The sequence below is a fragment of the Wyeomyia smithii genome, chromosome 1 (genome assembly GCF_029784165.1).
Source record: "Wyeomyia smithii strain HCP4-BCI-WySm-NY-G18 chromosome 1, ASM2978416v1, whole genome shotgun sequence".
Taxonomy (NCBI): Eukaryota; Metazoa; Arthropoda; class Insecta; order Diptera; family Culicidae; genus Wyeomyia; species Wyeomyia smithii.
In genome coordinates, this window is record NC_073694.1 from 163,149,979 (window position 1) to 163,176,582 (window position 26,604).

General features: G+C 37.6%; 1 protein-coding gene across 2 annotated transcripts in view; it reads right to left on the bottom strand.

The window, feature by feature from the left end:
* LOC129733870 (fibroblast growth factor receptor homolog 1-like) overlaps window positions 1–26,333 on the bottom strand; it is a 77,988-nt gene extending 51,655 nt beyond the window's left edge. The window contains exons 1-2 of one of the 2 annotated variants that reach the window (XM_055695445.1): window positions 25,718–26,333; window positions 3,369–3,694 (exon numbers count right to left, since the gene is read on the bottom strand). In XM_055695445.1, coding sequence (XP_055551420.1) covers window positions 3,369–3,498 — 130 coding nt within the window. In that variant the 5' untranslated portion in view covers window positions 3,499–3,694; window positions 25,718–26,333. The remainder of the gene's footprint in view (window positions 1–3,368; window positions 3,695–25,717) is intronic. The other variant, XM_055695446.1, reaches the window with a different exon arrangement.
* Between the last annotated feature and the right edge of the window lie 271 nt (window positions 26,334–26,604).

Below are 26,604 nucleotides of genomic sequence, written 5' to 3' on the forward strand. Positions count from 1 at the left end.
ACGATGTTTGATTCGGCGATGAATAACAATTGCAACTCCACCGCCGGAACCCTGAATCCTATCATATCTATGAACCACGTAATTGGGATCATATTTTAATTTTATGTTAGGTTTCAAAAATGTTTCAGTAATAATTGCAATATGCACATTATTTACTGTTAAAAAGTTAAAAAGCTCATTCTCATTGACCTTCAATGAGCGAGCATTCCAATTTAATATTTTAATTGTTTTATTTAAAATCATTGCTAAATTTTAAATTAGAAACAATTTTAATAGTAAAATTTGTGCCTATTTGAATGGCTTCAAACATTGATTTTGCCTGCAACATGGCGTTCATAAGATCGAACATTGCCTGTTGCAAAAAAGAAAGTTTACCTGCCGTAATAGGCCCCAGGCAGTTGACATTAGAAAAAATATTTTCGGCAGCAATATTAGCTGGAGTGATAGGTGTACAATTATTTTCTAGCCTGTTTAGCTTACCCATATTAACGGTCATTTTCGAACTACCAACACTAGGCGGTATAATGTTCGAACTACCTGTAACCTGTGCATAAGTTAAACGGGTATGCAAAGGAGTAGGTAAACTATGCGTCACTGGTACGCTTGGAGAATTTTGTTTTGAAGTTGGTTTTAATTGAGAAATTGAATTTTGTTTACCTTGCCTTGCCTTAACAATTGCTAAACGGACTGGGCATTGATAAAAATTTGACATATGGTTGCCGTTACAATTCGCACAGCGAAAATTTTTACTCTCTTTCACAGGACATGTGTCCTTTTTGTGAGAAGAGTCTCCACAATTAAGACATTTTTGGTCCATGTTACAGAATTTGGAACCATGGCCATAACGTTGGCAAGTACGGCATTGGGTGATATGCTTTTCACCTCCGCCATACTTCCTATAAATTTCCCACTTTACACGCACATTATACAAAGCATGTCCTTTTTCAAAAAATTTTAAGTTGTTAACCTCATTGCGGTTAAAATGAATTAAATAATTAACAAGGGAAATTCCAGTTCTCTGACTGTTTTCGCCTCGTGATTTTTGTTTCATTAGAATTACTTGGGTAGGGGCTATGCCAAGTAATTCTGTTAAAGTAAGTTTGATCTCATCAACGGTTTGATCGTTGGTGAGACCTTTCAAGACAACCTTGAACGGCTTGGCGTTCTTGGTGTCATATGTAAAAAATTTGTACATCTTGTCAGTTAAATACTGAACAAGACGATCACGACCCTTTACTGAGTCGGCTAATAAGCGGCATTCACCTCTACGGCCAATTTGATAGGTAACTTTAACGTCAGAAACAAACGTTGAAAGTTCCTTTTTGAATATAATAAATTCAGAAGAAATAGTTACCACAATAGGTGGAACTTTCTCCTTTTTTAAAGATTTTATATTTTGTAGTTTCATTATTAATAACTTCCATTTCACCAGCTTCTTGCTCAGGCAAAATATCAAAAGGATTGTCACTACAGACACTCGATGTGTCAGAAAGAGATGCCTCTCTTTTCCTCCCCGCAGCGATGCGAGGTTTCTTTTTCCGTCCAGCCATTTCAGGTGATACGAAAAAAGTTAAAACAAATGTTAAATTCAAAAGTAGGTAGTCTTGAGAAAGACTGATGGGAAATAACTTTCAGGTAATCTTTAAAAGACACACTGACAAAACACAAACTTTGAAGCTATAGGCAGTCAAAGACCAGTCCACAAGCAACCGAAAAAACGTCTGATCTGTAGGACAGTTCAAGACGCACTGCCGGGAAATTGGTTCATCGGCCAAGAAAATCGCCGTTTTTCAGCAACGCTCTTCGTGTCCGTCGCTATCGAGTTTCACGACTTTATATTTCCCCTGCCGTTGTTGCGGTTTTCCGAAAACGGACGATCGAATTTCGCCTGCCGGTTGACTTATTTTTCTACAATAACGGCCCAAACAAGCGGTATTTAATTAACGATTATGGTGCGTGCCACCTCGAGTGCATCCTCTAGGGACACTGGCGGTGAGAGCTCTCTTGTGTTTCGGAAGCGGTAGGGCTCGAGTTTAAAACGAGAATTTCTTGCATGGTGAGATGGAAATTTTTGCCTCGGTAATGCGGGTGGAAAGCAGACATTCCAATTGTGAAAACACAGATTATGTTGCTAAAAACACATTCCAATTTCCGAGGGGATCAGAACTTATTAATGAGTGCATATGTACAACGAATACATACAACTCTACATGTAGGCCCAGCCCACACAAAACTACGCGTAATCTATACCACGAGAAAAAAACACTCTAGAAATAATTTTTTTTCAGGAATTTTTAACTTATATGCATCCCACAGAAAATGATTACAAAACAAAAACATGTTGGTTCAAATGATAGAACTGAATAGCAGGTGTTATGGATGGAATGCAATGGACTATAATGAAGTTAAGTGAGGTAATATAACAGAAGTTGTTAACTACAAACAGCCTTTTAAATATGAGTTAAAAAAATGTAAAAAGAAAAGCGCTTACCGTCAGCAATTATAATAGCTGTTAAGCAAATTGTGCTTGCATTTAACAAGTAAAGAGAGTGTGAATGTAATTTTAAGGGAAAAGCTAAATTTTTTTTACGGAGAATGAAGTGGGATATATACCATTATAACGATATATAGTACAGGTCGGACTCGGTTATATAGAGACTCGATTATATATTGACTCGATTATATATGATTCGGTTATATATAATTTTAGACTCGATTATATATAGAGAGCGTTTTTTTTTTGTTCGAATTTTAAATATGACTTATCTAGAGATAATGTCGTAAGATAACATCCATAAAATACGTAACGCTTGATGGAAAGGAAAAAAATCGAAAAAATAAAAAAAAATTCAAAATTTTTCAAAAAATTTGAAAATAAAATTAAACAAAAATACCTAAGTAAAATACCCAAATAAAACAATTTCCGAAACATGAAAAAAAATTATAAAAATATTTAAAATTTTTTATTTATTTAGAAATTTGAGAAATTAAATACGAACGTGCTGACAAATCTTTACTTTTTACTGCAAACATAAGGAATAGCTAAAAGATATATATTTTTTGTAAAAAATGTGTTTTATGACTTTTAGGGGGATAAGTCAGATATAAAATTCTTCTTATTTAGTTGAAATTAGCAAATCATTCATGTAAAATAAGTAAAAAACATTTTTTCTCTGATTCGATTATATATAAAATTCGATTATATATAGTGGAAAAAAATCAGAGACTATATATAATCGAGTCCGACCTGTATTATTAAAAACTATGTACTACTAAAACGCAGGAAAAAAAACAGAATGAAGTGTAATCTAATATGATTTAGTATAATAGAGTGAACAAAATACGCGAAGGTTGAATGTAGTACCTACCCAAATTTATTCGTATCACTTCCGGGTCGGCCGTTGAAATCTTGTAGGCGCAGCTCATTTCGATAAATAAAAACAGCAGAAGGACTGTCAATGTCACAAACGCAAACAATTGGCAAACTTCGCCCGCCATGTTACTAAACTTTGATCACTACACTTAGAGTTAGACTCATCAGACTTGTATTAATTGCACTTTTCCATTTGCAGGCAGCTTTGGATTCAGTTTTCTCGATGCAGATTACGACTAGAGCTGGATTTTCTAATCAACATCGCCGGAAAATTTCTGCAGCTTGTTGATAACGTTGACACATTGTTGATCGGGTTGTATCCTGAAAAGAAAAGAAAAGAAAATTCATTACTTATTCGGTACATGCAGTTAGTTAGTAAATAAAGAAAAGGCTTAACTCATTTGTGGTGCGAACCGTCAAGGATAGTCAGGTTACAAAGATCCAACTTGTAGGTTTTTATGATCGCAACATCCCGTTTGGCCCGGACGACAATTTCTGTGTGAACCATAAACCATTAAAAGGGTTTAAAATCGCCGACTGAGAGACAAGGATAAAAAAAGGCGCTCATTAAAGCGTTCCCGCGACCCGCGATGATTCAGGGCACAAGAAAGTAGCCGCGGTTCCACAGACAGAACATGTGTTCGGGTCGGCGAAAACCTATATAATACGATACCGGGTAATCGGAGATTCCGAGGAGTAGATCGTGTTGCGCGTTTATTCACGTGATTCAGCTTTTGGCTTAGATTGAATTGTTTACTGTATCCCTGAATCGAAATCGGATTTGTTTAGACACCAGCCGCGATATGCTAACATAAATTAAACTGTATAATTCTTTTCTCTTTTTTTTCTTTTCAGCAAATGCAAGGATCAACATGTGGCCAGTGCGGATAAATGGTGTCGAAAGTCAAGTTAGGTTTTTGGTGGCTGGATTCATCTCCCATGTGTCTTCGCTTGTTGTACTTCAAATCCATCTGCCTGCTCCGGAATACGATGGACCCGAAAAAATACAACTTCTACCCTTGTTTTTCTTGACAGTGCGGGGGAAGTTTCAACAGTACGTGCTGTTAATGCAGCCGTCCTGTCCTACGCGCACCGATAACTCAGGGCCCCTGTTCGGTGCAATATGGAAAGGAGAATTTCATTTGAATGAATGGAGAATTATCCCAAAATGAATGGCTCACATGTGGAATCGTTCTTGTGCAGTACAGTATACAGTAAACTTTCCTGCAGGATTCACAATTTTCGTTACCCACGCGGGCAATGCACTGCGATCTTTTTAAATGGACATCGTTGTTCCGACTGGTAGTGAAATGGTTTGAAGAGAATATGTTGTTGTTATTTTATTTTTTTTCGACGCAATTAAACGGTGAATCTCTTGAGATAAAAAAGCGGATTGTGCTGTCACTTGAGTTTTCTGCATCTTTAATGTGGTACGGAGGGAAGTGTCAACCATTCGAGAGTACACAAATGTAACGATTGCATGGTCTAAATCGCACATCGTAAATTTACGTCTGTCGTTTGTTTGTTCCTTTATTGCGCCTACAATAGGCAGTCTCATTGCACGTGGAATAAATGTTGAAACTCAATATGGGTATTCATGTCGAGCTCGTAAACAAATACCCAGCCGTAAAAATACTCACCTCCATTGACGAGTAATGGAAGATACACAGTTTACGGCTGGGTATTCGTATACGAGCTCGATGTGAAGACCCCTAATGTGTTCCTTTCGTGACGATGTGTATTTCTAGACTGACCAGAATTTTGTCAGAGTGACGCAAAGCGAATGTATGATATCATTGGCATTATGGCTTTTAGGTTCAACAACCATTTTCAATAATTTGATAGTTTCTTTTTTTCTTTTTCTCTAGCATACAGCGAAACCATTGATCAGCCTCCTACGTACGTTACGCACACAAGACAGCGAATGTTAAAGTTTTATATCATCGATCGAAGTAAGCCAACAGTCGCGCTAATCGAAACGCATAAATCTCTCCTCTGATGATGACAACGGCTAAGATTCCAGCCTTGTCTGCCTGCGTCTACAAAACATGACGGCCTCAGCCTTTCGATGTAATCGCAAACTGGCAGCGTGTTACATTGTGGAGCGACATTCCGTCACGTTTGTGCACGCCGTAAACAATCGGCCAATTGTTTGCCGTCACATACGGTTCCTGCTCCCGTTTGGATCAATCCAGCGACGTTGACGACAACTGCCAATAAGGGGCGCACGCGACGGCGGATACTAATTAATCGACGCGTGCTCGCAACGAATGTCAAAACCTTCCTAACGTAACTCTTCCCGATTTTTGGCTTTCGGACGAATGAATTTTATGATAGGAATTGAATTACGACAACGATACTGGCAACAACAGTCAATCATTCGTTGGAAGTCGAAAGCAAGATATGCTAACAACACAACACATGCGTGAAATTTTGAAGACTACCATTTTGTAAAAAAAATTTGCATTAGAATGCTAAAAATATGAATTTAAAACCAGTTTTTAACATAATTAAAGCAATAAAGGTTTTTCGTCAAACCATACCTTCCTTTCACGGAGAATCACGTCTAATGGCATCATTCTTGGTGAGTATTGAAACGCCCAAAAACATCCCGAATGTCACGACAATCGTCCAATTTCAAATGCTTATAACTCGGTCAGTTCTCAACGAATTTACTTCGTTCCTGCAGCAATCGATTGTATAATTAGAAAAGCATCCACCAAAATACGGAAAATTATGATTCTATGTTGTAAACCTTGTTTGGAACCTAGATTTCGGCCAATCAAAGCAAAAATAGACCGAATACCATCCAATATAGCTACTTTTGAAACTGGGAGTTATTTTTAGCGTTAGACATTCTCCTAATAATTTTTCGTCAAGATCACCACACCATCCCAAAACCCAAAATCATAATTAGTTGGTTGAAAAATCAATGTAAGTAAAACTAACTCACCACTGCCATGCTTGACCGTAGGCCGCAAACACTCCTTTTTCAGGCTTTCACCGTATCGCCGCCATTTTCTTGTAATACCATTGGACCCAAATAACATTACTTTCGTATCGTCTGACCAAATCACCTTATTCTAATTATCACTGGTCCATGAAATGTGGTCCACGGCCCTTGAATCTTTTTTTTTATATTTTTGGTGGACAACCATGATTTCTGTGCTACTGTACCATTAAAACCTTTCTAAAGAAGACGATTTCTTACAAATTTGAGTCAATTAAATTTCTAAGCTGATAGTCTCCGATCCAGCTCCGCCTACTTCACGAGAGCTCTGTCAATTCGGCCAGTTTTCTTTGAAGGACGCCCCGATAGCTTAGTTGGCGAGCTAGAACCACGCTTTTTGTACATCTGTACAGTGCTACAGTATCAGAAATATTACGGTAGCTTTTGTGAATAATCAAATTTCGGATGCTGATCAAAGTTTGTGCTTTTTTAGGCATTTTGTAACAAATAACTTCCAATTTTGAACACGAAACTGAAATTTTGAGCATAAAAACTTCAAGAGCACTAAATAGCAGCCATACACAATATTTACATTTGCAAAAGCTTGCAGAATACACACTGAGCCACTATAAAACACACTTAAATCGTACTATCCGTTCGAAGGTGGGGTGTAATGAGCATCGTTATAAAACATATTTTGAAGGGGTATATAAGTACAACAAGCGTGCCAACGTTTACCACAGGATGCTATGGTACTTGGCGATTTGATTAGTGGATGTTCCGTGAGGCCTTATAGGGGTCAATTCGACCTGCAGGACCTTTTTCTGACAAATTGGGCCTTAATAATTTTCTAATATGTATACATATGTTCGCACCATCACCAACATCACCAACAGGCAAACTGACAAGTCTACTGAGATGAATTTCAGGTAAGTTTATGTGACAAAGTGTGCTCTTTTCACCCCAGGTGGTGACCAATTCGCCCCTATCGAATTAGGTAAAGTTAAAATGAGATTTTTATACTAATTTTAGCTCAAATCGAATAGTTGATAAATAGTTGATAACTATGGAAGTAGTAACTATGGAAGCGTTCCACATTCCATATTGTATTATAATATGCGTATTTTCGCAAAAAAGAAGGTGCTCATTTCGCCCCGTGTGCTCACTATGCCCTGAGTCCCCCTTTATAATTCATCACTTAAAACCTTAAGAAAAGATATAAACGCTGTGTTTTCAGTGACAATTTGATAAATAAACATAAAACGATAAAACATGGAGGAACACTTATTAAATTAACTTAATTGTCACCAAAATATTATATTGGATAATTTTATTTTGCATACTGTAAATCGATTATTTTAAAGAATAGAAAAATAAACTTTTTTAGCAAATTGCTTAAAATTTATCGGGCTCTAACATAATAGAATATTCCTTATCTCTATCTGCAGAAATAAAATAATAAACTTCCAATTTCATAGAAAATTTTGGTCACTCTATTTTTTGATAACATGAAAATTAGCGCCTCACCAAATTTAACAACTTTTCAGAGGAATGTTTTTTTTTCCTAGAATATTGCTCTCGAACTCTAGATACAAATTCTAAGCCATTCGGTTTCTCTTGTAGTACATATGTAGATTTTTACTTATTCTCAGATATTTGCAGTTTTTTTATAAATAGTTTCTGCAGATTTTTGTCAGAGTCGCCTTATAAAGAATGTACGGAATCAAACTGCATCATTTTCAAATGGCTGTATCTTTTTACTAATGGAGTATTGTCTCTTGAACATTTGGGTGAAATTTGTTCAATGTGTATTGTTGACACTGTGTAAATTGCACTTAGCCGCTAGTTCAATCGTTGTGAAGATGGAGTCGAAAGAACAGAAGAGGCGTGAAGAAATTTTGCGCGCATACCTCGGAAATCCGAGTCTTTCTCATCGTGCAATCAGCAGGAAGCTGGGAATGGTTCAATCTACGGTAACGCGTTTTATATCGGTACAACGAACGTTTGACCAACGACCGGAAAGAAAAAAGTGGCCAGAATGGATCTCCGTATAGTGTTAAGCTTTTAAAAGGGAATCCGAAAAGTTCAGTTTGAGATGTGGCTCTTGAAAGAAAGTTTTACTAAAATGCACTTTGAGTAAACCTTTCGTTTAAGATGCAAAAAACGTGAAGGATTACACACGTACAAGGTTCAGAAGGCGCCAAATCGTAATGAACGGCAGAATACGGTGGCAAAAACACGTGCACGGAAGCTCTACACCCAGATGTTGACGAAGCCACATTGCCTCTATATGGATACAATACATATGTAAAAGCAGACTACCAGGGTCTCCAGTACTTCACCGCTCATCATGAATTCACAGTTCCTGAGGACGTTCGGAAGCAGAAGGTGTCAAAGTTTGCCAAAAAGTACATGGTTTGGCAAGTAATTTGCTTGTGGGCAAAGCGGAGCACCCCATTCGTGACAACCGGGACGGGCGATGGGCAAGTATACTTGAAGGAATGCCTCCAACAGCGTTTATTTCCATTCTAAGGACACACGATGGTTCTACAACTTTCTGGCCGGATTTAGCCTCAAAAGATGTTCTGGAGTGGTACGAGACTAAGGAATTAAATTACGTACCGAAGCATCTCAATGCCCCAAACGCACCTGAATAGCAACCAATTTAGAAGTACTGAACCATTATGAAGCAGGCACTTCGGAAACATCCTAAGGAAGTGAAATGGGAGGAGAATATGAAGAGGAAATGGGTTTCCACACAAAAACAATGTGTCCAAACGTTGTACAAGACCTTATGAGCAGTGTTAAGAGGAAAGTTCGTGCATTTCAATATGGGGATGAAATTGAATAAAACGTGTACACCCTTTCTCAAAATGTGTGCAGATTATTGCAGACTTTTGCCTGCACGAGGGAATCTTTCCCGCCCAAAGAAAAACAAATTAAATGAGAATCAGTTTCAAAAATTGAAAGACATCAAGAGGAACTTGTCAGTAGGATCGTAGCGTTAGTCCCGCAATTGTCCTGTACACTTAACGGTTGGCTGCAAAGTCTGTGTATAGTAAAACAGAAGGTCAATTTTCGAATCGGAATGTAGCACCAAGGCTTTGTTTTGCTTTGCAAGAGGACGATACAAAGTTTTTCATGCGCTGATCTGTTCGAAGCTCGATTTCGAAAAGTACTCAGAATGACAAGGTAAACTCGTTGCTCATTTTGCTTTTGGAGTTTGACTTATGCTGCGATATGTTTAAGGAAACGAAAACAATTTCATACTCGTTAAATCATATACTCTTGGCTAAATGCATAAATCGAAAAATGAAACCCACATTCGCTTGCAAGAGAATCGAATAAATCAAAGCGACAAACTGACAACGTTGACAATTTATATAATCTTCGCTTGTTTCGATGACTTCTTGCAGACGGTTTTGTGAAGCATAGACGAACAGACATGATAGTTGTTCGACTGATGCGTTCAACAAGTTTGTTTCCGCAGGAAGAGATACGTTTGTTTATCTGTAGGTAAACCTGAAGCGAGTGTTTGTACCTGCAGAGGATTTATGACATTACACGCCCTCTTCCGTGGTGCCCTATAGTTAGCCCATAACGCCACTCATAACCACCTTGCAGAAATTTGAACAAGTCTAATATGCGACATGAACGGATGAAAGTCTGCAAAGCTGCGTGTGATCTTTTGCCCTACTTTCCGAATTGAGCAATTCTATAAAAAACGTTTTAATTTTATTGTTATTATTAATTGTCATTTAAAAAAATTGGTTAAATTTTTGCACAGTTGTTCTTATGAACTAAAGATGTTGCTTTGTGCTATTAGCATTTCTTTATTTCACGACTAATTTGTGAAAAGGGCTTATGTTGAAATGGTATTGATGATGCCAAATACTTTTAGAGACAGAACAACTGATTTGACCAGTATAGTGTCTTCAGCAAAGTTGTAGATAATAATTTTGTCCTTAGAAAATATATAAAAAAGAGCCTAAAACTAAGCCCACAATTACAAAAGAGTTTTGAAGGTTATTTTCAAATGTATGTACAATTTAATGGTAATACCGAAAACTATGAAAATCAAATCAAAACAGCACGACGCAACAGGTTAAAGATGACTCCAAGAAGTTTTTTTTTCACGTCAACATATGTTTATTATTGTAACAAATTAATACAGTGTTGCCAGAATATTCAACTCAAAAAGGTCAATGCAAACTTTTGCCCCGCACTACTCCACCCGTTTTAACTCAGACGATTCCAGCTTCGAAGATATGGTCAATGGAGGGAACGGTTCACCACTTGGATTGGCTTTGATTTTCTGATCTGTATCTGAACATTGCTGCTCTTGGCTTAATTCAATTTGTTGTTTGTTTTCCCCCGTGCATCCACACGACACTCAACTTTGCGGTGCACGGTCGGACAAGACGCGTTGCTAGATTGGTGTATATATCAAGAGCCCTGGAACCAAGATAAAGCTCAATTTGATTAATAACATAATTACAATACTGATACGAATGGTTAACATGGGAGAATCTTTCTCCAGCGACCGCCGTACCGATCTTATTCTGCGTATCATTATCCTCATTCCGTAGGGGGGTCCCTTCTTCATCTGCTGAAGTATGATTCCTCTTAGTCATTCCATCTGCCTAACTGAACCAAACACAGATCATTTCACAACTAATTCCTTATAAACAAAAAGAAAGCCGCGCCATTTGCTCTACTAACCACAGTAACGGATTTGTGCACCCCTCGGGCAGAAAATACTGACCATCAGGAGAACGTTCCAGCAATAAACCTCAATTGAGCATTACTTAAGCGGATAAGCTATCTGCGACTTGACGACACATTTGAAGTGTACATACACAGCAGCGGCGGCGATGATCCGCTCAAAACCAGCATAAAACGCGAAGGTTTTGCGTTGGTATCTCACGGTCGCCATCACAAAGCTACGGAAAGACATGACCGCCCGTTTACTTCGTCAAAGCAACCCGCCACACCTGACCGTTGTTGATCAGGTATGCGCTTCTAATCACTTCACCTCTAAGGGCATCTTCAGCGGTGGTCCAAATCGTTGTTTTGTTCTATTTTTTTGGAACAAACTCAAATTCACTGCTGCACCGGTGGTGTAAATTTTGTTTTATACCAGATCTAAATTGAAAAAATTTGAAACTGGTATATGTTTTGGTCTATTTTTGTCACTTTTTGGAACATGAAATAGAACGTTCTAAAACCCTTTGTACGCTACCAATAGGTGGGTAAAATTTCATATTTCAATTGAATACCTCATTTCTAGCTATTTTCATACAAGCAAAAGCGAGTGTTGGGGAATAAACAAAACAAAGATTTTTTATGACAATTCCCAATTCATTTTTGTGGCTTTTCTGAAGAAGAAAATGAACAGGTTTGTCGTTTTTGGCTTCAAGGAAACCGAGCAGCAAAAGGGGGAATTCTGGAAGACCATAACCGTAGGCTCAACTACTTGGTTTGCAACCACCAGGATGACAAATATGTTGGCTATTCGCCTTAATTGTATTGGGACTAGAGGAGAACTTAAGAGGCCAGAAAAATGTTCCTCCAAGACACTGAACTGAAAACGTTCAAAATGCTGGGGTGACATTGAGCATTTTGTTTCGAGCAACTCGAACAAAACCAAATGATCGCTGGGGGGCGTTATGTTTCGTTTTTCGTATTTTTTGACTCTGCGGGTTAGATTAGCCGCAGGACAAATGACAAGTGACCTACTCGAAAATAGCGAAAATTGTTCGAATCAAGCTGCGCAATGCCACCCAATATCCTCAAAACCCAAACCAAGTTTTAGGAACTGCAAGATTTTGAAAGATTGATGAGACGGAAACGGAAGATGAACACCTACGCGATCAAATATTTTTCGCTATCCTCCGTAACCCTATTTGTAGCATTCATACCAATCTATGCTGAGAAATGTCACTGACGCTCGGGTCAAACCGTCGAATCCATGAAGTCTTGTGGATATAAAGTGTCTTGCCAAAGTAATCGTTTAATGTGCGTAAAAATTATCGAATTTCTGTTTATTAAATATTGAGTGTTTTTGATTATAACAAGTCTCATTAACTAATAGCATGGGGTATTGAATTTTTGACAGTGTGACAGATGTCAGTGGTTTAAAACAACAAGATATACAACACCGGTGCGGAGAACGAAAAGTTGGTCTATATTAGCTGGTTCTATTTAGGTTTCGCTGGTGTAAATCTAGTATAAAGTTGTTTCAAAAATAGACCACCGTTGAAGATGCCCTATTAGTTCATGCAGTAGCCGTTTCGTTTGTGTGCGTTCTTCACTCCAAAGCTTCACTTATAGATCGGATCGGAGTAATCCGAAGCAGCTAAATGTACGGTAGCTTAATTAATTCATGAACTAAACCAACAGCGACGACGCATTAAAGGAAACTATAAAACATTTTATTCCTAAACATTCGGTCTTCGTCCGGCTGCCGCTGTTACCGGTGCGGGAGTCCAATTTGGTATTCAGTAAACGGTTCTCGTTGCTTCACTCTTCGCCGAGTGTCCCACCCCCTTTCCGAACCGATCGCTGCTTGCCGCGGTAAACAATGGACACTTTCGAAGGATCTGCAGCATTGGTTTATACATACGAACGCAACGGCCAATGTTCCAATCAAAAATCCACGTCACGGAACCTGTTGCGGCAAAATGTAAAAATTTGTTTTCGATTTCTTTCACCAGAGGAAAAAAAACAAGCAGGCAATTCGCCGGATGATCTACCTCGCTCGGTTCATCAGTGGGCTTCGAAAGTACATGTTTAATAATGCGTTGCGCAGGGCAGGAAGTATACTAAGAGACGACGCAGTGCCAGAAGAACAACGTCCATCACCAGACAGACAAATTGATTATGATAAGAACTAACTAACGAATGCTCGTCGGGTTTCTCGCTAAGGCGAGGTTTATTAGAATAATAAGTGGTGAGTGGATTATTTTATGATGGCTTCCGATTATTCAATGCTTGTGCTCTTTCCTTCTCATGGTTGGAGGAAAATTTAATACGAAAGGGACCCAGCTCGAGTGGATTTCCAGTACAAGGGCCCAAGGAAGAATCACAGCCGCAATCGAGTGGAGGGTCTTCCGTGAGATAGCAGATGAAATGCCGCACTTTAAAGTCCAATTGCAGGTGTTTGGGATAGTTACTTGAAGGCTAGGAAAAAAATCATTGTTTTCAGTTTTTGATCTTGTCTAGCTACAAAAAAGCTCATTTTCATCATCCTCGATAAGTTGACCATTTTTAAATACTTTCGTTATTTTGTCATGTCATTTTTTTAAATTTCTACCAATTTTGTTATTTATATCAATTTCCTCATTCTATAATTTTTTTAATTATATTTCATTTCTTTTTTTATATTTTGTCATTTTTTTTTTTCATTTTATTCATATTATTGATCATTTTTAGCATATTTCTCGTCATTTCTGGTCATTGTTATAATTCTGGTCATTATTATCACATTTGTCTTTCATGTCATTTTAGTTACTTTCCATCAGTAATGGCATTTTTGCAATCTTTCATTTCACTTCTTCAAATTCCAACTAAAATTTGCACGAAATAAAACATACTAATAACACTCAACAAAAGGGTAAAAAATGTTGCCTCAACGCTCAAAATACTTGCTCTAAAAATTATATCACGTTAGCTTGGGACAAATCACGTTTAGCCTTTAAAAAGTTATCTTCAATAGGGGCACCAAAATTCACAGGAATGGTTAAAAATCTTTTATTTTTGTTCAGCTTGAACTCTAGGGCAAAACCTGTGTTTCCCAGAGTAATTGTCCTTCGTAATAAACAGAATGAACCGTATGAGTTATTTCATGCCGACGCATTACTCGCCCTGCCGCGGTGCCTTGATTCGCGATTCGCTTCCGGCTAACAAGTATACAACATTTTCTCATTAATAACTTGTTGATACGGGGCGAAATGAGATTGCCAATAATTTCAGTAAACAACCCCGACAACATGCCATGCAAAGTACCACTCTCGCGGCCACAAGAACCTTGAAATCGATGCATTTTTACAGACCATTGCACTCAGCCGTCAGTTCGCACTGTGCTTTTCTACTAGATGCAATGGATGTTATTCGTGCATTCACCGCACAGGCCGCACCTACAACGCAACCTCATCAACTGTTACTGGGCCAAAGCAACCGCACTCATCTGTTGATCATACATCATCAATTCATCTCTTTGGCCAATTCGAGCCGTACCCTGCCGTGGCCGGCTGTTATTTTGTGTAGGCCTCCCGATCTACGCCATAACTTACGGCGCGTAGACTCCGCTCCGGTTGGGAGCTGTCAAAACAGTTGATTCTTATGTGGAAACACACGACAGTCGCACGTCAACCAGCCGACCGGGTCACGTTTAGTATAACTCAAAACATCCCATAAACTTACGCACAAATCACCCGAACGGAGGGACGAACGTCGGGACAAAACCGGCGAAAACAAAAATCGTCGTTAACCAGCTCGAGTTAAATTTGTACCAATCCATGAAGCCCCAAAATTTACCCGATAATTACAATTTGTTTAAGCGTGAAAATCGCGGTCGCGACTTGTTGATAAAACAATCAACCATTTAGACTAGCTCTTGCGAGGACCTGCTTCCCCAAACTCGGGCATTGCCAAAACCACGAACCTTCTCCGAACGAGGTACATTAAAAAAAAACAAGGGTATAAGCAGAAATCGAATTATTTTCCTTGAAGTCAGAATATCGGTTTAACCGCAGCCGCAAGCCGTTCTCAATTTGTCAGTTTAAAATGTAAAGTCCCAGCTTCTAGTGCCTCGCCAACGCACCATACCATCTCTCCCCCCCCCCCCCTTGCTACGCATTGGTCATCCAGTTCGTCAAGTATGCCGCTCAGCAGAGGGCGTAAAAACGGCAAAAAAGCGAACATTTTTACGACCATGTTGGACACGTTAGAATGCGTATTTTAATTTGTGCGGAATGACCGCCGACGAACGGCGGCCATTTAAGGCACGCGAGAGCTGACACAAAATAGAATCAACGATATTGAGTGGAAAAAATGGCCAAAATGTGTGCTCCTGGAGAAGCGACCACCGTTTGTTGGACTGTTTTTTTACAACCGTTTGTTAGTTCTCACCGTAATCGGCCAGCACGCCTGCGGTAAATTTATAAATAAACAATGTTTAATCATTTGATCGGCCTGCGATTATACTAATTTATGGATTAGATGGAAATGTGAGTTGTATTTATGTAGTGACTATGCCTATAAACAGTCATCATGCCCGCTAACTATTGCCATAAATCAAATAAACACTATTATCTGTTTCTAAAGTGTTGCAGAAATCAACACACCAAAACGGCCGAAGAAACGATACAGAGAAATATAAATGGTGACTTTTCTTTATTCTAAGAAATGGTCAAAGACAAGCTTCAGAAAGTACCTGTTTTTATTGTACATCTCATATGGTTACATAATTGCATACTGTTTTTTATTATTGTTCATATATTAGTAATTAGCAATCAGATCATACAATAAGAGAAAATGACTAGCGATTTTCATAAAATATACCTATGACTTGCTGACATAGGTATATTTTATGGATATCGCTAGTCTCGATAAAATCAAGAGTTTGACTCTCGAATTACATTGTTCACGATCCGCGCTCAGGAAACTCGTTAGTCATTGAATATGTAGTTCAAAATTACACTACTTGGAATCGAAAAATACAGGCATTCCTCGTTATAATGTAACTTTTTTGTCTATTCTTGACATGTTGTGGAACTCAGTTTATCCCGTAGCAGTGGCGTAGCTACGGTTTGGTGGGCCTGGTGCGGTAACAAAAATGTGGGCCCCCAATGAAAATGACTGGGCAGTTTTTTCTTCCATAAAAGGAATTGAGACAAACAAAAAACTTAAATTTTTCTACTTATTTATTCCGTTGTTCGCAAAATCAGTAATAAGACATTTAGATACTCACTTTCCGAGCTGTTTGGTTGGAACAATCACAAATTACAAATTCAAAATCAATAGAATCAGTGATTTCACGTTCGATTGATAAAATGGCAAGGTTTGGTAATCTCAAGTTACTCGTCGTTGACCTTAAATAGTTCTTGATCAACTTTAACTTAGAGAAACTTGATCAACTTTAACTTAGAGCCAACTGTTTTCGGGTGCATATAGTCTCGCGTGAACGCAGATTATTTTTCTTGCTCTGTTTCATGTTTACAAGTTAACCACACAGCAACACAGATAGACAGCACCGCTCCGAGCCGCTCGGTGACATCGCTAAATTATAGACACCAAGCACCACGAGCGTGTTATCGTCTTATGTGACATTCGTAGCAAGCACCAGCTCGGCGCGGCGCAAGAGCTAAAAAAGCTACGAATGCAGTGCGAGAATTATGTGTTCGTCACCTGGAGGCACGTTGAGCGTTTTTTTTTTTTCGTTTTGTTTTGATCCGTGAAGAGATATTTGCTGTGTGATGCTTTTCCTAATTTGTTGCGCACCAAGCTGAATACCAAAGCACCTAGCCCGAGTTCGTGTGGGTTATGGAGCTAGAGCTACAATCAAGCTCTGCTTGAGATGCTGTGCGTACTTTACCAAGTTTGACTAGGAATTTTGTAATATTTTTTTAAATATAAACTTGGTTTTTTGAATGAAGATTGATGATTATGCTTCCTGAAACGACGGAAAGTATCAAAATAGTGTCTTGATTATATTCCACTGTATTTTCTGGTTGATGGCTCAAACATATAAAGCAATTTAAACCTCATATTACAGGGAATATTTACTAAAACGCATGCTTTCTTTAAACGAAACAAACCAATTCAAGTAATTGCAACTGTTGCAAAAATTGTAAAAATTTTTCACGGCATGTTCTTTTGAAACTATGAAACAGAGCATTATTTTGCTGCTTCATTACATTAAATTTCATTTCATTGAGTTCATGACATTTAATTTCCCGCATAGGTCGTCAGCGCTCACCCTCTGCACTAGCTGTAACGTGTAATATACATAGCAAAGAAAAGCAGAGTACAAGAAGACGGAGATGCCACGAAGCAAAAAAGCAAGCAAAATGATTCGGGGCTGCACCGTGCGCTCTATGTAAATTTAGAAAAACACCAACGAAGAGATATCCGCTCTGTGGTGGTATTCTTCATTCTTCGCGTGTCGAATCATCGACCGAAGCACCCAGCTCAAGTGCGTGATACCTAGCAAGCAAGAGCTCAATTTTTGTTTCGCTTCTAGTGCGGTGCGTGCTTTACCAAGTCTGGTTTTCAGAATTGCAGAAAATCGCTCCTTCGTTGCGTGTTTCCACGTTGCATCGAATGTTTTCTGCGATCGCAAAACAATCAACTTCGGCGTCAGTCGAATCACGAATCATGGTAAAAATGAACATCTTTATCACGTATACTTTGTCCGTGTGGATCACGAGAGCAGAGTGGCGAGCACAGATACATGAGATTAAGTTCAGATGGGCATGTTGACCGGTTAGGTGTTCGCAAGATTTTGGGGCCCCCTTGAGTGGTGGGCCTGGGGCGGACCGCACCAACCGCACCCCCCTAGCTACGCTACTGTCCCGTAGCATGTTTTTTTGACACAAAATTACCATCAAAGTGACTTTTAATAAAGTTTTCAACATGATTGACAATTTTTGTAACAATTCATTCTATCATTTATTTTTGTTGTGTAATTCCACGATTACTTTATAAAGAAGAATCTATCATTACACTATTAGACGAATCATGAAATAGGATTAAGATATTCTTACAGTTGTTCGCATTATGATCAAAATTTTGTATAAATTATAATGTAACATTGATAAACCTATAAAAGTAGTAACTCGCACCGGAAGTATCTTTCTTACGTGAAATATCACAAGATTAGAAATCTAGCATATTCATATACTTAATTCGTTAATATCCTACTTTACACGAGGGATAATGGAGGATAGCAAAAAGCAGACAACAAAGGGCTGGTTCGAAAAAATCCATAAAACATGCTAAGGCGGTTTGATTAAAAAGTAGGCGCGATGAAAAACTTTTTTCGGTTTTAGAGACGAAGCCACAGCTAGAAAGTATTCCGTGTTTGTTTACGTATCTTAGCTTTTCGATGCATTAATATTCATAGCAAAGTAGGTCAAAACTACAATTGAAATGTATCTAAATGATGGATTGCGATGATGTGATTGTTTGTTTGTTAACAATCTGTCAACCAATGGACTGTAAACAGGTAAGGCAAGTAAGTTAAAGGGCCCTTTTTGTCAACATTGATACCGTAGCAGTCCAAAAACAATGTCTAAAAATCAATATTCGGTACAAGAAATTAAGAATTTTTTGGAAAACTACTTATCGTACACTCTTAACTGCATAATGTTACGTCGGTAAAGTAAAATACTAAACTATTTAAAAACTTTTTAGTTTACTGTCGTCCCGTAAATCTTTTAATGAGAAATTGGTAGATTACACAGTGCAACAATTTTTTTTGCCTTGGCTCCTATGTATGATTTTTTGATGAAGTTTGATGCGAAAATAAATTTCCCTGAGTTTGAACATATTTCAACTTAAGGGGCAACAATGGCGCCATTTTGAATTTTTGAGAAACCGGTAATTTTTGTGTTTTTTTCGACACCATTTTGTTTTGAGGCCAAATATCAAAATTCTAAGAGTTTGTCCACATATTAGCATCCTTTTACCCATCTTTTGAAAAAAAAAAAGAGATCTTAAATCGGACAAAAACTGAGCTCAAAACGGTGATTCTACGAAACCGGTTTTGGCATAGTTTTAGTATATTTCACAAAGCAAAATAATATCGATTATTTCTGAGTATTAATGGTAATTCGCTAATATCTTAAAACGGTAGTCAAATTATATCTTATTTTGAGTAAAAAAGTCTCAGAAATCGAATGGTAGGTGTCTGATCAACGTAAAATGTCAGCAAAATGTCGATTTTGCCCCAATTCCCCTATAATACTAAAATAGGTTTATCTGCTGACATTTTACGTAGATCAGACACCTACCATTCGATTTCTGAGACTTTTTACTCAAAATAAGATATAATTTGACTACCACTTTAAGATATTAGCGAATTACCATTAATGCTCAAAAATAATCGATATTATTTTGCTTTGTGAAAAATATACTGAAACTAAGTCAAACCCGGTTTCGTAGAATCACCGTTTTGAGCTCAGTTTTTGTCCGATTTAAGATCTGTTTTTTTTTAAAGATGGGTAAAAAGATGCTAATATGTGGACAAACTCTTAGAATTTTGATAATTGGCCTCAAAACAAAATGGCGTCGAAAAAACCACAAAAATTACCGGTTTCTCAAAAATTCAAAATGGCGCCATTCTTTTTTCTTCATAAACAAAATGGCGCCATTGTTGCTCCTTAAGTTGAAATATGTTCAAACTCGGGGAAATTCAGTTTTGCATAAAAATACACAAAAAAAACTATATATAGAAGCCAAGGCAGAAAAAAAGTCAATTTTTGTTGCACTGTGTTATTGACTTACTTAGCTGTAGAATGATTTTCTTTCTTGAAAGCAACACAATTTTTTCGTTTTACTCAACGCTGCGATTAGTTGAATAAGTTGACCTTATATATTGTAAATTTATTCGTATATTCAGTCGTTTTGAAAATTTTCTGAGTTTATCTGAAAAATCGCAAAATACGCACTCCGTTAAATTTTACAGCAGGTAAAATTTTTGAGTGTTCAGCATATTAAATCGAGTTTTGGAATTATTTCATGAGTATCTCGATAAAATATTACCAAAAATCTCGTTAGAGTTTTACAGGTTTCAATTTCTGGTGTTGCAGAATCTCGGCATTTTCAAGTGTATTACCAAGATTTTGAACGAGAAATCTCGGTTATTCATTTTCCGTACTCGGTGATAATATCTACAGGGTGGCAACGTGAAAGTGATACACTTTATTTATGTCATAAAACTAAAACCAGTTGTTATTTCTTTCTATTTCAATAACATCTATAGGTAGTAAAATTACAAAGTACTTAGTTGAGTTCAAATCTTTCACCTTTGTATTTGAAAACGGCTTTTTTTTGCTTTTCGAAGTCATTGCAAGCCGCACGCACAACTTCGCATTTCGTCCCAAATTTTCACCAAACAGTTTTTAAATGTTTCCAAACTCAAATTCCCAACGTCGTCCAAATTTCCTAGCATGTATCCCCAGATACACATCAAAACTTGTTTGGGAGTGTTTTCAATCACTTCAAACACTGGGTTGTAATAATCAAGTTTATTTATATTGGGTTCCTGGTCACTGTGGAATCGATGGGAACGAAAAAGCCGATGAACTTGCAAGACTTGAATCGTCTCATCAGTTTATAGGACCAGAACCTTTCTGTGGCTTATCCGCTTCTTCACTTAAAATGGAGCTGAAAGGATGGGAAATTTCGAAGGTGGAGTCCAGCTGGACAAACACTTCCATTGGTAGGCAGTCAAAGAGGTTTATAACACCGAACGGTCCTATGACCCGCAAAACACTGGAGCTTTCAAAGAAAGATCTAAGCACATATACTGGTCTAATAACAGGACATTGCACCGTTATCACTTGAAGCTTATGAAAAAACTTCAAGATGATACGTGTCGCTTATGTGGCATGGAAAAAGAAGACTCGGAACACCAGTTATGCCAATGTCCGGCAAATATTAATAAAAGACATAAGTTCTTCAATAGGGGGCTGTTAGAACCCTCTGAAATCTGGAGAACAACTCCCAGTACGGTTATTCGCTTCATGCGAAGTGTAATACCAGACTGGACTAATGCTATTGGGCATATCATGACGGCCACTTCCAATAGTGGTACGTTATCCTGACTTAGCAAAATTAAAAAGGGCATATGTCACAAAAGATCAAAAAATTGGTCGCAGTGATAAAATACCCAACACGGAAAAAAAATCCCCAGATACTGAAGTCCAGCGGGTTCCAATCCGGTGACGTAGGCCATTCAGATGAACTGATGAAACAAGGCGAAGTTTTGATATCGCTTGACTGCTTTTTTATAGGCTTATAGGTATATCACGAAGACATGCTACATAAACACGGTAATTTTGCTTGTTCAAAATTTTTTCGCCCGAAAAAAACAATGTTGTGACCTGCGTGCGTCTTCAGCAGCAACCCTGTCGGCAATATTTTTACGAGTTAATCCGTGAATTTTCTGCTTTTTAAAAGCTGAATATCCAAGGTCCTTTTTGATAACATTTTGCATGGAAGTGTGGCTCATGTTCATTTCACACGTAATTTTTCTTGCCGACCGGGAGGGATTTCGCCGGAAATGTTACTTCACTGCTTCGTTGACTGCTGGCGCTGGAGTCCGAACACTCCATTCTTTACCATCTTTATCATTTAAACGCTTGATGGTCCTGTAGACGAATAATCTGCTTCAATTCAGATGTGACAGCTTCCTCCTGATCTCAATGTTAGTCAATCTTCGTAGGTGCAAAACCCCTAATTCTTCTTTATTTGAATTCATTGCTATTTTCTTGAAAGTGGAACTGAAAACTGACTGTATTTATTCCGAATAAACAGTAAGCACGTTACTCTTTTTAAACATGCTTAAATGTTTGGCATGCTGTGACAAAAAATAAAACAAAGGGGCACTCGAATATGTGTATCACTTCTTTGTTGCCACCCTGTAAGTGAGTCTGTGGTACCGTCTGCTGCACACTTAATTTATCTCGGCAAACTTCCCAACAGCTGGTGGAGCTCGGCGAAATTTTTAACAAATGTCAGCAATATATTTCGACGAACATTCAGCAAATATATCGATCTACCGTAAACCAGCAGGTATTAAATTTCGTTTGCCGATGTTCTTGAAAATTCTGCCGAAAACTCGTAGAACGGTACCAACAAATGTTACATGAAATTCAACTCATCTCACAATCACATAAACTCCCCCTACCTTCCGGATCAAACCAGTCACACATTTTAAATAATTTGTATGAAACGTAGTTCTCGAGCAACTCCTCCGGTTCCTTGATAATCCATATGGTTTAATAATTTTATATTTCTGAAAAAAATATACACCGCGAAAAAAATCTTTTCAACAAAAAAATCAAAAACAAATTAAGATTTATTATCTCAAAGAGCTTTATTCGAAAAAAAATCGAAAACCTAGGTTATCCTATAACCTAGGTAAGGTTATCTAAACAATGATGGTTATCTGATAATGGAGAAGCGAGAAACAAAAAAGGTAAAATTTTATAAAAAATAAAATGAAACCAGAACGGTTTGTTTGATTTGGTGTAATGTTTTAGGCAAAGTTGTAGACAGAGATTTTTTCCTTTTAGAAAAAATAAGGAAAAAAATTATCTACAAATTTCCCGAAGACACTACACCGATCAAACAAACCGTTTTGGCTTTTCTTCCCCAAGTTCAGTTAACTATCATTGTTTAGCTAACGTTTTTTTAAAAACAAAAATTTCAAAAAATTAGATTTTTGAGACAATAAATTTAAAATAATTTTTTTTGGATCTCGAAAAAAAAATTTTAAGGTGTATATTTGTTCCGGAAAGAAAAATGCTCAATTAATTCAAATAAACCATTTACATAAACCCTTTTCACAAATTAGTCGTGAATAAAAAAAACTTGCCAATAGCACAAAATGTCATTATTAGCCCACAGGAACATCTGTGCAAAGTTTCAATTAAATCAAAATAGACAATTAAAAAAAATGTTTATGTTTTGACCAGCTCAGTTTGAATTTTTAGTACTTTTTGTACTAAAAAACCAACGGAAAATGAATTTTCTCGTCGATCATAAAGGTTAAGCATCTGTGCTATTATATTTTTGTTGTATTGTAATAAATCTATTTACATTAATTCAAACATGTTTTGTACATGAAAATAAAAGAAATCAGATCAGATGGGTTTTGTTAAATTACTACGAATAACTCACAAAAAAGCGTATTTTCATTAAAACTGTTTTTTTGTTTTCCAAATTGAATATTGAAATATCTCAAAAACGGATCCATTTCGAAAGTTAGTCACCAAGTGCTTTATGATCAACCCCCCTTCAACGCGATTTTCATGATGCGGACTTGTATTGTTGTAATCAAAAAAAGAAATTATGAAAAAAAAAAATTTGTTCAACTATCCACAACAGAGCTGGTTACTTTACACTACAGTGAGCCCAAGCGTAAAATAAATTTGCTTGCAAAACATTAATAAATGATACAAAAACATTGTCATCTGTTAGGAGGCATCCATAAATTACGTAACACTATTAGAAAAAAATCTAATCGTCCAAAAAATATGCACAAGTTAAAGAACATATGAGAAGAATGTGTTTACATCTCGTTCGAGTGTTTGATTCGCCGAGGAAAGGAGCCAAGTTTTTCACCGTGCTATTTCTTGGAAAGAGCGAATAAACTTCCCTCAGCCAACGTCATTCCGTGAACATCAGAAGACGGTTGCTGGCAATACAATCGAAAAACTCACCGACAGACGCGATCGGTTTTTCCTCCGGCCGAAACCCAACTTCCATCTCGGAAGAGGGATATATTAAAACACCCCTATGGAAAATCTGCCATGATACTAATTAGTAAACGTTTAATAGGCGTCGTCCAGTTACGAACCTGTCCGTGGAGTAAGAACGGATATTTTGCGAACGGGGCGTCTGGCAGAAACCGTAGCGCATTGTGTGATTTCCCTAGTGCTATAGTGGCGCCCATTGGTCGGAAAAGCGGATTGGTTAAAAATAGCTTTTATTGGCATCAGTGTTTGCCGAATAGCTGCCGTTTTCAATCACCACCATGCTATGCAGGGAAAGGGCCAAGTGATCGGCAACCGTACAATTATTTAGCAGATTATTTGTGTGACGATACTGAGTATCAGTCGTATCCATTGCTTAGCCTTGTGACTTGTCTGTCAACTGCGTTGATCATGTGTACAGCTCAATCGCTACAGTCTACCCGAGCAGGAGAAAATATCATAATAATATCACAACCAGATATTGAAAATACACCTCATTTCGATCTTAATATGGTTTACATAGTTGGTAAAATAACAAAAAATAATACCAAAATATTATTCCTCCAAGACTATATGAATAACAAAGCTTGATATTTTAATAACAAATTAATAATTTGAATTAAAAATCACGAAAATGACCAACTAAGATATTTTCAACCTATTGAACCTTGAATGCATAACTGAGTATATTATAAATAATCAATAACGAACAATTTTCACTTGAAAACTTACATTTAATTAGATATAATAAAATCAACACAAATATCCTATTGAAGGCATAGCGAGATATGATATTAAAATTTTATGATATTTTCATATGCATGTTTCAAACCTGAATATCTTTAAAATAACACGATAAGTTCTCATAGCTAAATATGTTATTGATGAGTTATTATTTTGTTATGCTCTCCTGCCCGGGTAATCGAGACTTGAGACCGGCAAATAATTCAACGTTATTGTGTAACGATTTTCTGGCACGAATCAACCCAACCACACCGTTTATTAGTGTAAATTAGGCTTGACCTGATTTGGGGTGGAAACGTCTAGCACAGAACGTAGATTCTTAGCAATTACGACGAATGGCATGACGAATCGATTGTTGCCCAAGAAAGTGTCATTCGCTTTGGTCACTTTCCTGCATAACGGTCCTCAATATGGAGACGTTGTCAAAATCCCTACCAGAAATAGGAAATGCGTTGAAAAATTTAGACTCATAAATTTTACTTTAACATCATCGTTTTCACCACAGGAAGCGACATGACGGTAGTTGATTCCGTGTTTCGTTCCGAACGATCCATCAACCAACGGTAAAGCTTCTCCATATTTCATACCCAGTAACGTCGGAGCAGACAGCGGAACCAATATTAATAGATTTTAGTGATTTTAGCAAGTGTTTCCCTCGTAGATTACGGTCGTTGTTGTTTGTATTCTGATGTAATGGGAAAACTAAGTGCCAACCATTGAGTGCCAAACATTTTCGATATGCACTCTGTAGATTTTGCAACTGTGAGTAATGTGTCAGGACTGTTGGACAATAAATATTTTCAATGTTTTGTTAAAATGAGCACCGATTTTATTTCATTCGTATCGTGTTACTGTGGAGAATGAAACTGCGAGGTTACTTTCAACCTCTATCTACCATTTTAATAATAAGTATTCGAACATCGCTACCACATCTCACATTAAATTTCAAAAAAATCCAACTCTGCCATAAATTTCTTTTCTACCCGTTAACACCGTGATGATATACATTGATTGAAGGTGGGAAAAGCACTAAAACATGCCGATGAAAACGCTTTGAAATCAGATCCGCCGGCAAAACCCGGCGTATGTTCGCATTCGGTTCGGTTTTGTATGGTTTTATTGTTGATGCGATGAATTGACGCGCGCAAACGCGAAACCACTTACCTGTTGCAACCTTTTCGGGATTATCCGATCGAAGGACACAATACGAAATTGTTGACCCGCTCCGTATCGCTCAATCCAATCGATGGTTTCAATGGCAAACTTTGCGCTCGGGACAAATCGGATGAATGCGCTATAAATATCCTTGAATGACACTAAACTGCTCTATTTGAATCTTTTGTTTCTCTTCTTCTAGAAGATCGAATATCACTTCATTCAATCACCATTCATAGAATTCATGTCACATATGATCACTTTTGGTTTTGTCGGGAATTCTTCGCTAGAACTGATATTAATTTGTTTTTATTCCGAAAAACAAAACTTTACACAATACACCTTAATCACTGTTTATAAGAATTTTGACTAAAGTACATCGAATAAAATCTCATTCGTGCCACTAAATCCAAACCACACTCCAAGTCGAAGTTTTTCTTTCCCGAGTCTAGAGGAAAGAAATATCCGCGTCCGCTAGCATCGAATGTCGATAGCGTACTGAACGGTCCGACCGCGTCACTGCGGTGAAAATCCTTCGCTCGAAAATGACGACAGAAGTACAACTAGGAAAAATGCTGATTCTGAACAAGCTGCTTGCGGCGCGGGATTCTCCGATCAACAGAAGCGTCTTCGTTTTTTCGCTTATCGCGCAACCCGGCCAGGCCACGCTCACGATCTACGTTTCTATCTAAAATATGCTATTTCTAAGGAGAGAGAATAACGTCTACACTCTCAGACTGTACGGATTAAAAGGAAAAGCCGGTATGGTACAAACATATGTTTTCCTAAACACTTGAAGCGCAACAGTGCAATGTCAACTGCACAAGCGTTCTCTCTTTACTCTTCGCCTGGTGCATTTTCTTCAAACGTAAACAGAGCATGAACTGTTCAAGCGA